Raw genomic sequence first — 12,173 nt, 5'->3', positions numbered from 1 at the left:
GGAGGAACAATGAAATAATTTAAATAATTTGGTCATTTATTAAAATGGACGTATTTCGTGATTATTAAAAATCTGAGTATTCGTTAAAATTGTAGAATATCTTCACATGGTAGAAATTGAAACGTGCTCGTTTCAAAATTTCAGCTAAATATTTGCTCAAAATTTCACGGTGTTTAATATTTTCTCATAAGAAATATATTTATTTGAAAAACTAAATCTTCCAAAACATCTTCATTTCTAAAAGCATTACCATGCATCACGTTACACTTCTCTTAAAATCATGCTACATTTCCAAGCAATAATTCTTGAACTAAAACATAATGTACGAATTATTCTTGGCCTAAACGCTCTGAATAATGTTTCTACTCGGTATCTCAAACAAATCTTCCACTAAATTTGTTTGAAATAACTGAAATACCATCTCGTAGACGTAACTTTCGCAAACATTTGGAATGTTCGGCTGTTTCAAACTAATTTACAACGGCAGAAACAGAGTTTCACGGAGATCCAAGGCTCGATCCAAGATCAGAGAATTCGCGACTTCATTTACCGACTGCGAGGCGTCTCGAAAGGAGGTCGTGTAGGGTTCACTGAAGACCCTGACTGTTCCAGAGCTCGAGTATTAAATATTGCAGGCGCGGCAAACGAAAGCTACAACTCGACCGCTGCATTCCGGGAGTTCTTTAGAATCGTGCGAATTCACCGGTGCGCTCGCGCCATTTTCCACCGACGCTCAATTTTCCCCTTCGCGATCCCGGATCATTTTTTTATCCCTCTACATCACCGTAGAACTTGAAACACATGTATCCACATGTGTGTTTACACCTTTCTAAATTTTATTTCAATTTATTTCTTCTATCTATATTCTACTAATCTATATCTCTTTACATTTTGTTTTCATATCTTTTGATGCGTGTGTTTATATCTTTCTATATTTTATTTTAAGCGAGTATTGTGTTATACAGGGTGGTTGGTAACTGGTGGTTGGTACAAACGGAAAGGGGGTGATTCTAGGCGAAAAAAGAAGTCGAAAATATAGAATAAAAATTTTTTTTATTTTTTTCTTTTAATTTTTCCATCGAGACAACGATCTACAGTGAGATCCGTTGTAACGAGACGCGATAAAGTGCACGCGTACCGAGCGAAAATTCAAAGTCGATTTTCTCGAAAACAAAGCCTCGAACGAAAAATTTGTATTCTATATTTTCGACTTCTTTTTTCACGTAGAATCACCCCCTTTCCGCTTGTACCACCAGTTACCAACCACCCTGTATATTATTGTGTTATATGTTATGTTACGTTATATATATTATATTTGTTTTCAAACGCAATTAAACGTTATTATATTATATTATATAAATGTTATTATATTATATTATTATTATATTATTATATTATATTATATAAACGTTATTATATTATCTAATGTAAGCTATAAGAAATAGTCGTGAAGAAATGCTAGAATAATTATTTTTAAAATAAGAAAATGTATATTAAGGAAACTAATCCGGTACGTTAAGGAAGCTTTTTCCAATAAACGTAAGATCTGATATACAATAAATTATTGTACTATTATTATGTAGTATCATGGATGAGGGGTCTGGGGGGTGTTGTGCAGATTATAAACAAGCGGTTGCTGAACGTGCATGTAGTGAGGTTAAGACAAAAGACAAGGGGTTGCTAGGGGACAATAAACGAATTAACAGCAGTACGAGTTGAGATGTCAAAGAGTGTGGATTGCGTTGATAAGAGTCGTTGATTAATTACTTAGTTGTGTTGATTATTATACGTTTGCTGCGATTAGTTCATGTTTAACGAACATTATTTTCTGTTCAATTAACACCTGTTCAATCCACTTATCATTAACAAACTAACTATAGTAGTTACGATACTACAATTATTATTATTTATTACCATATTTATTTATTATTTCTTCATCTGAAGAAAGTTTAATTTGAACGTGTTTGAAGATGAAGAATTAATAGAAAAACATAATATAATAACAGAATGCCAAAAGAATTCGAGAGAATAAATGTATGGAATAGCTATCATCATAGAAATTGAAAAAGAAAGCGTCCGAGGAAAAGGTCGAACGTCCCTGTAACATTTAATTGTCCATGACCTCCCTTTTACGTATGCATATTTAATGACACGGTTCAATGCGAAATTATGCTATTCGCCCCTTAACGATGCTGTACATTTTTTCGTTTTTGATTTTTCCATCTTCGAAAATTAAATGCTTCGCACGTGTATTTAGGTTTCTCACAAAATTATACTTTCGGTTCACCTTAACGACAAAATTCGATGGCGGTAATACAGAGAAACTGTTATTATTACTAAAATCTCATGGTTTTTATGTCTCTCGGGAATCAATTTTGGAAAGTAAAGAAATCCTTGAAAAATTCATCCTTATACGCTATTATATCGAAAATGTTTAATTCATCACCTAATTGGCGTTAGATAACGTAAAGAAAAATATGCTGGAACGAAAAATATGTGCAGCAAAATGCTCACTCTGCCACTGATTCACTTATGGCAATATTATCTAAACTTTAACTTCTTCATGCAAATCCCCTCCATTTTAGTTTCTTCGGTATAAGTTTTACACTATAGCTGCCAATAGCTCGACTTTTAAGGAAAAAAGAGGAAAAGAATCTAAAATTGATTGTCTACTAGTATTCTGTTAAACAAAGGAGTAGAGTGTAAAAATCGTATAGACAATATCACAAACGATTAACCAACAGCGTATTAAATTAAAAAAAAGAGAATTAAGGGGGTATTCTGGTCTAGAGGCATGAATCTCGGGCGATTTTTGAAGCTCTGTACAAGCGAAACAAAAAATATTTTTGCTATCCTTCTTTTTAGCGTTTGTTTATTGATATTTCGAGATTACGTAAAAAATTCACTGAAAAAAAAAGCTCAATATTTAAAAAGTTACGAGCTGGCAAAGTGGGTGCTGCCAAGAAAATGGGGTGTCGTGGCGTGCATGATATCAACCCTTCTGGTCATTTGAAACAAAGAAAGCGAACAGATTCTTAATTAGTATGGATGCCGCTATCGTCTGAATCTTGGAAAAGTCAATGCAACATTTTTTCACAAAATGACGGCCGTTTGAAAAAAAATTTCTTATTTCGCACGTTTTTTTGACAATTCCGAACGTTTAAAAAATAGTAATATTAAAGATTTTGAGCTGAGCGTGGTCCGGACGATAGAGGAGTATATAAGGAATATTCAGACCAAATTTTAAATAAATCGGTTCGTTAGAACTTGAGATATCGTGCACGCCAACTCGAAAAAAGTAGTTTCGAGAAAAACGCGCTTAAAGTTTTGAGACAAGTTTACTCGGACAACGTCTACCGTCTACTGTTCATTTGTTCCGGTCGGACCGAAACAGATGCTGCGTCACAAAAATGGCTGTAACTCATAAAATAGTTGAAATTTTGAAAAATCCTTTTAAGGGCATATTCTTGAATGTCTAAACTTTGGAAATATGAAAAAGAATTTTCGATTTTTTCAAATTTCTAGACCAGAATACCCCCTTAGAAAACATAAAAGTGACAAAAAAAGAATCTAAAATTGATTTCTCACTAGTTCTCTGTTGAAAAATCCGCAGAGCGTAAAGATCATACGGCCAATATCACAAATGCTTGGCCAATAAAATTCTGATCTACGCAAAAAAATGAAATTGAAAAAAAAGGATGAAAAACGATCAAAAGCCTGATTTCTCGTTGATTCTCCACTGGAAAATTGGTAAAAAAATGTGTAAAGATTGTACGAACAATATCAAAAGTGTTTGATCAATTAAGAAACTAACCTAAAAAAAAGAACGTTTAAAAAAAATAAAAATAAGATAAGTATGGGGAAAAAATGGAATATTGATTTCTCATCGGTCCTCCTTTGAAAAATCGACAAAGTGTAAAGATCGCGCGGACAATGTCGTAAACGTTCGGCCAACAGGCCGCACGGAGGGCCGGCGAATCGAATTAGCCGCGTGCTTCCCCGGCCATTAATCCGAACGGTGAAGGAGAGAGGTTGCCCCTGCCGTGAGGTAAATACCTGCAGGACTGGAGGCGAGCGGGAGCATATCGCCTGCTGCTTCGCGGTCAGGTGCACACTCTTGCAGTTCTTTTCGGCGCTTGCCGGCCCGATCACACCCGCGCCAACGATCTGCGCTTGACCATCGCCACCGCTTCCAGAACTTGATCCGCTATTCAGCCGTGGCTCAACACCCAGATACCTGAAACAATCCCGGAAGCAGCAACCATTATTGTTATTATCCTTCGATTTCTTACGTGAACCTTCTTACGAAATCCCAACCAACTTATAGTGATAGATTTACGGAAATACTTATGTAAGTTGGAATTGATCAGAAGTGAGGTTAGGTTGAAGTTTCATAAACGTAATATTAAAACTACCAAATTGCTTGATATAAAAGTCGAATAAAATACTAACTAATTTATTATACGTATAGGTTTATGAAGATATTTATGTAAGTTGAAAGAGAAGATGGAATGTGAGGTTAGGATAGGGTTAGGTTATAGGATTAGGTACAGATTTAGTAAGTTTAATATTAGGACTATCAAATAGATGATAATTGTCATAAAATCTTAATCAAAATTATCGTATTAGTTGTAGCTTCACAAAAATATTTATATTAGTTGGAATGGAAGATGAGATGTGAGGATGAGTTACAGATTTAATGAAGTTAACGTTAGAATTATCAACGTATGTTAATGTAATGGGTTTTATATACTTTTTGCATTTACAAAAAATTAATTCAGACAGTCAATGCAAGCTTCAAGTAAAAGGAAAATATTATTTTGAAAATTATCATTTAAAAAATCCAGTATATCTATATAAATTAATATTGTTCCTCTATCATTCTCGAATCGCGGAATTTCCTTCTCCCCACTCTCATGTCATATATTACTTGCCCACCCTGTATTTTCACGAAGCATAGAGGACAGCTACTCGGTAGCCTCGCTCGTACCGAGGCTACCCACAAAGGAACTCTCGCCGTGACGAACCACCTATAATTAGAGCAGGTATTCGAGTGAAAATTATAGAGGGGAAAAGGACGAAGGGCAACAGCTAAGGGTAACCGATGCCCGACAATATAAGAGGATCCGCAAGAACCGACAACAGGGATTGTCTACGTCGTAACATGAGACAAGAAGACTTAACTTTCTTATCGCGTGAATCACATGAATGTTCAAGAATCTTGCTAGTAAAAGTTATTAATTGTTTTCAATGTAAATGAAATTTTTTAATATTAATATTATATAATATTTATATTGGTAATTACAAATTTGAAGTAGTGACGTAAAATACAAAATTTTATTGAACATTATATTTCCATATTAGTATTAAATATTTTTTTGTCAAAATAAATTGAATGCATGTATTTCGGTTCATTGCGAGGAAAACATTTCGATATAATATGTTTCATAACCTCAAATTCATAGTAGCGACTTTAAACATTACATTTCGTTAAAAAATATATTACTTCAGTTCATTATTGAAAGAATACTTCAATACAAATTTATATCAGTAATCATGTATACATATTCACTATAATGACCTAAAGCTTTCGACCTTTTGATCCGAATTTATATCGAAAGAAGTATTTTAATAATTCCCCAATATGATTTTCCAAGTTTATACTTCTCCATAAATGTCCTATTAAGTATTTAACTATTATACTTACGAACGGCGGTATATTTACTTGCTACAAAGGGTTTGGTTAGGGATAAAATGCTACATGAACCGGCGGCATTTTTTTCTGCGGCGTTCATCTCCCGAAAAGTTCACGGCACCTGGGTGAAAGCGTACAAGGAATCAAAGAGGCGTGTACACGGTATATCTCAGAGAAAGCGTGTCGAATTTAATTCCTCGTAAAGCTCCATTAATTTACGGGTGGCCGCAAAGAGATCCAACATGTCCGATCATCCGGCTCAATTATCGAATTTATTTAATGCCGGCCACTCGTAATGAGTACCTGCGTGCAAAAACCTATATTCTGGTGCAGACGCGCGAAAATATCCTGTCTTCCCTATCCCTATACTCAATATATACCACATGTAGGGAGAACGATTGGTTGACTTCTCGCTTGCAATTAACTTTACTGAGAAAGATCAGTTCGTCGTTTTAAGGAGCGTACCTACCAGCAAACATATTCACGAACAATGCAATATCTTTGCATAATAGTAACAAGTTTGATAATAAACAAGTGAAATTTTTCAAGGGAATTGTAAAAATCACAAATTATTTGAAAATTGTAAGAGACTGTAGAAAAGAGATTCCTAACCTATTTTGCTTGTAACTTGTCAATATACCTATGATGTAATATTATTAGTTGATAAATTATTATAATGTAATAGTATGAGTTATTAAAATATTATACAAGAAAGCTTCGTACTTACTTCAGTATCGAATTTAAGTAAATTTAACAAATACAGATAAATTTTAGACTTTATATATACCAATCCAGTATAATCCTAAATAACAGCAGAGGAAGGATTAGTTACAAAAAAAAGTAAATAAAAGTAAATAAAAAGAGTCTAGAAGTTCGGAAACGTTCCCTGCCTCTCGTTAATCGCGGCGTTGTAAGAAGAAAAAAACAGGAAATATAGGAAAAAAAAGAAAGAATAGAAGTGGTCCTGTCATTTTCTATTATTTTTCAAAGGTTGCCCCCCTTCGGAGCATAGGTAGCGGTCGTTTAGGCGGTAAATCTTAATGAGAATCGAGGGTGTGGCCTTGGCCGGGCCCGGGAACGATGATTGCAACCCCGTGGGCAACGTTTAAGGGAACGGGTCGTCGCGTCAACTTCTACACGTACGACACACGCCGAGGGAGTGACCAATTCTCGTGCGGACGCGCCTTCGAGCTTCCTTAATGCGAGTTTGAGAAGATTTTAATCTGCCCACGAACTCGATTACTCCCGAAGCGCCTGGCTACTCGGAATTACAGATGCGGTCTAAAGGGAAGATAAGTCAGTGTTGCTATTAATCCTTTGGGATAATTTATCTCTTATTTAAGTTAACCTCTTTCTCTCATACTTTTCATACTGATATTTACATTCATGTCTTTGATATTTTTGCAATGCTGCGTATCTTTCCCTCTTTTGTTTCTTGGGCTAAGTGGAATACGTGGTGGACTTTACGAACTGGTTTATACAATAACGAGACGAGTTGATACTTGTACCGTTAAATGTATTTTCAAATATACAGGGTGGTTGGTAACTGGTGGTACAAGCGGAAGGAGGTGATTCTACGCGAAAAAAGAAGTCGAAAATACAGAGTAAAATTTTTTCGTTTGAGGCTTTGTTTTCGAGAAAATCGACTTTGAATTTTCGCTCGGTACGCGTGCGGTACGTTATAACGGATCTCACTGTACATCGTTGTCTCGATGGAAAAATTAAAAAAAAAAAAAATTAAAAAAGAATTTTTATTCTATATTTTCGACTTCCTTTTTCGCGTAGAATCACCCCCTTTCCGCTTGTACCACCAGTTACCAACCACCCTGTATAGTACAGAATACAGAGTCAATTGTCGTTCGCTCAAAGTCACTCGGTAGAAGAATGTTCGATATTCGTACGCTAGGTAACGCTTACGTTCGCTCGATACTAATTGTCCTAAAGATCGTGTTCGTTTATTTATATTGGTCTGGGGGGTACCGGAAAGTTTAAATTCGACTTCGGTTGACGGTTGCACGTAGCGGCGATATTGTTTTGTCCGGAGTTTGTTTATCGTTACGTTTTGTAGTCAAGACGGTGTCAATGTCCCGAGGCAAAACAACATGAGTCGCTCTCGATTCGCATCGTCCTCTGACTCATGTGCCGCTACAAATATGTAAAACGATATTTTTCACTGTAGATAAAAAGAAATATTTATTGAGAAATTCAGTCAATATTTAAATTTTACTTTTCCCGATTCTACTTCCCTGTTTTAACTTCGTAGAATGTTTAAAAACTCGTTTCAAATTAAGCAACCACATTTCCTAAATACACATTTTTTGATCCGCTAGCAATGTTCACCTTCTCTTTTAAGTCACCAAAAATTATACTAAGTCGATTAATCATAATCAAAATTTCTTCCTTTGACTTCCTCGAATTTCCTACTACTACCATTTCGAATGAAACAATCACAGCATTTCTCGAATCTCTTCCTACCACTGATATTAATTCCTTATAAGAATTTATGCTCTCAAAAAAACCAGTACCACGTACCATCACCACGAAACCTCTTTCTAATCACCACCGTATCCTCCGCCAGCAATTTCAATCTCTAGCGCGGAAATCACATGAGTCATCTAACGAGGCTGACCGCTGCAACGGCGTAGGAGCGTTTATTATTTGTTTGCGCGCCAAACTCCTCGACTAGCTTCCATACCTATTTCGGATTTGTTTGGCCACGGTTTACGGCTCTCTTTCACTGACCTCTTCCCACCACCCTTCCACCCCCACAACGAAATCACGCTATTTAATATTTAAAGTTTATGGAAATGGAAAAATATCTGTAGCCATAATTATCGATAATTGTCATCGATATAAATATTTTTATTTAACAAGATCTGAAATAGAGTGAGCCAAAGTCCAAGTACTATTGTATGTTATACAATGTTACGAAAGATCATAAAACACGAAATTATAGGGACGAAGGAAGTGTCCTATATGTACGTATAGTGTACTGGCATCATCGACGAGAAGATCATCCCAGTCATTTGGAGTATCGATGTTTATGAAAAGGCTAAGCCGATGGTTAAATAGAAGATTTTGTTGGTCGGCTACCCTTAAATACGTGTTAGTCGCGCAATATTGCAATCAATAGGCGGTTGGCGATATGGTTCGGGTGGCCGGCTCTTATGGGGAAAAGGTATCGACGGTTCATCGACTAACGCGGTCAAGGTTAGATAGACGAGAGACGGAGGAAGATAAATACACATATATATATACATAAATGGTTGTAGGAATGTAGATAGAGATTTTGCAAGAATCCTCGATCTAAAGAATTCTTAGAATGAATTCGTGGGACGAATTTACGATGCAGTGTGTACATTACGATGTAATTTACATAGCGTGATACATGGAATTTACAATATACTGAAACAAAGATCTAAAATTTAAGGAATATTTTAAAGAAGAAATTCTAGTGCAACTATGATTATAATGTATAAGTACATGCATGGAATTTACAATATATTAGATAAAAGATTTGAAAAGTTATCAGTTTAGGGTCTAGGGAATTTTTTTTTCGAATTCTCAGATTCAGAAAAAATTGTCATTACTTTATAAAACATTAAATAATTTTCGTTATATATTATTTGGCAGAACAGTTTGATACAGTTTTATTAATTATTCTCATTTTAAAATTTCACAGAAAACTCAATTGTTGTCACAAACAATAATATCGAAAACCAATAACAAAGCTGAACACGTATTCCGTTTAATCGAATTCCACAGAAACAAAGCCACAAGTTTAAAAAGGATCCCTTTCCGCACAACCAACCGCAGTTGGCCGCTGAAGACGATCAAAAAACCGCAAAAACTTGATCCCGCGAGAGGACTGCGTTTACCCAGACAAATCGTTCGAAATGGAATCATGGGCAAACGATACCGCGCAGGATGTCCCCGTTGCGCTAGATAACCAGCGTCGAGCGGTGGGGAAGGAGGCAAACTGAACGAATGGAGAAAAGGATGCAACAGTCGAGTGCACACTCTGTTCGGGATAAGGTCTCGCGGTGAGCTACGGATATTCGAGATGGTTAGAGAATAAAGAACCGACCAAAGGAAAAAAGTAATGGAAAAGAATGAAACTATAATTGAAAAATGAACAGGGCAAGGCAAACAGATTAACATGTATGAATAACAGATAGGTTAGATGCAACATGTATGAGCTGCAATCAAGGTGCAATCTGATTTTGCCATCAACGGAGTGAATCAATTGAATTGAAACCATGTAAGGATATGTTGGAAAAGATGAAACTAAAATGTGAAAAAGAGGTACATGAGACAAAATAAACAAGTTTGCTTATATTATATTATAACTTATAATGCAACATATATATGGACTGCAATCTGCACTTGCAATTTGTTTGAATTGGAACCACATACATACATACTGACATTCATTTTTCATTCTCTATTAGTTTTGTCTACATTGTCTACAGTCCATATTTTAGGAAGAGGATTAACATGGCAATTTTGATGATATATAGATGTACAGCACACATATTATATACTATATCACAACATAAATTTGTTGTATGCTAACTAAATATGTTGAACGCTAATTGGAGATTTGTTTCACTCTCTGAATATTATACTAAATACTTTACATTGAATATCTTTTAGGAAGGGGATTAACATGGCAATTTTGATGATATGTAGATGTACAGTACACATATTATATACTAAATCATAACATAAATTTGTTGTATGGAGGTTATCTAGGAATAAATTATGAATGTTCAGGCAAACTCAAGTTTTTCTGATCTCAATAAGAGAAGTGAACGCTAATTGGAGATCTGTTTCACTCTCTGAATATTACACTAAATACTTTACATTGAATATCTTTTGTACATCTTTACGCATTTAATTTTCCTGTAAATACAATAACATCTACCGTCCATCAATAATATTTTACATCCTAACCTCTTCAAAAAGTCACACAACAAATCTTATAACACAATTAATTACAATACCATTTCATACTATAATAGGTACATTACAGCTAAACTACGGATTTTTAGACTAAATTTAGAGGCATAAAAATCTACAGACTGTATATGATCTAGAAAAATAATAAGATATCCCATGCTCTGTCCAAAGTATTCTTTATAATTTTTATTGGATGAAACAAATTTCTATGTAAGTTTCATTTCTTTAATCCTGTTCATAAAAGCATAAAACTGTATAAAAATTTGCAGTCTAATTGTAAATAAAGTAACCAATCTCAACCTAATCTAAATTATCAATTGTTCAGGTGCACAAGATTAGGTGATTCACCCAGAGTACAAAGAAAGGGTGGAGGTGGGGTTAAGGTAAGTACATATAGGAGGAAGGAGAATAATAATTCGACAAAGCGGCGGTCGGAAAGAAAGAAATCCATATTCAGATCCGATGATGTATCCGGGGCCGCGAGAGGGCTGCTCCCCATTCAAAGGGGAGGAGGTAAAGGGAAGCAAGCCTATGGAAGAGGAAAGGAAGGAGGAAGCCGCGTGAACGTGTACTAGGTCCCACCACTACTATACTCACCTCACCCTTTTCACATCTTTCTTCTCTTTTTCTATCTTTCTCTGTTCGTACAGAGAGTATATGCCGCGTTTTGCCTTTATCATCGGCGGCGGCGGCAAACCCTTAGCCGCGCCACGATTATGATTCCGATTATTATGATTATGATTATGATTATGATTATTATGATTATTGTTAGGTGGAGGTATCGCGTTGCCGTCACGGGCACGTCGACCCATGCTTTGTCCACGTGACAGCGATAGGGCCCATTTATGTCGAGAACACACACTCCACGCCGACGTTATAATGGAGGATAAATCCAGCCGAAAAGACCACAATACATACATCGTTCTGTCGTAGCATTAACCGGTAAGCTACCGGATATTATCGGTTCTATGTGGATGGTTTTATATATTTCTGTATGTACGTTTGGATGTGTATGTATATAACGTAAATTGTATAGTATAGGGAATGTAATATTTTTAGCATGGCGTGATGAAAGAAAAGTTTTAGGTTAGCTGTTCTACTTGGTATTTTCATTTTTATTTTACGCCTTTAATATTTTCATTGACAACTTTTGTTTTGTGTTTACACGTCATTTTTACTGTATTTTTTAGACATCCTAGTTGGGAATTCCTTCTTTCAAATTCTTAAAGTATTAATCGATTCTTTTTTATCAAAGAAATATTTAATTCCGTTGAAGATTCTTAAGACATCGGTGCACTTCGCAAGAAATTCAAACTTCAACTAGCTTTGTTCAAGACTCTTTCTAGAAAATTTCTAGAAAATCCAGATACTGCTTAAAAAATAATGAAACTAATAACATCTATTCCAAATTCGTATCTCATCAAAGATAGAAGCTACAATTATAATATTCTTATTTTCCAGCAAAATCCTACAAAAATCTCTGTTTCGTCTAAAAGGCGAAGGACGCACCAAACTA

General features: G+C 35.4%; 1 protein-coding gene across 2 annotated transcripts in view; it reads right to left on the bottom strand.

Annotated features, from left to right (window-relative positions):
* Positions 1-12,173, bottom strand: part of LOC117208939 (protein Wnt-1-like) — a 75,208-nt gene that overhangs the window by 12,358 nt on the left and 50,677 nt on the right. For both annotated transcript variants that reach the window (XM_033450474.1, XM_033450476.1), the window contains exon 2: positions 4,057-4,237. In XM_033450474.1, the coding sequence (XP_033306365.1) occupies positions 4,057-4,237 (181 nt within the window). The remainder of the gene's footprint in view (positions 1-4,056; positions 4,238-12,173) is intronic.

The sequence above is a fragment of the Bombus bifarius genome, unplaced genomic scaffold (genome assembly GCF_011952205.1).
Source record: "Bombus bifarius isolate JDL3187 unplaced genomic scaffold, Bbif_JDL3187 scf7180000008165, whole genome shotgun sequence".
In the NCBI taxonomy this organism is placed as follows: Eukaryota; Metazoa; Arthropoda; class Insecta; order Hymenoptera; family Apidae; genus Bombus; species Bombus bifarius.
This window is presented reverse-complemented; position numbering and strand designations above follow the sequence as displayed.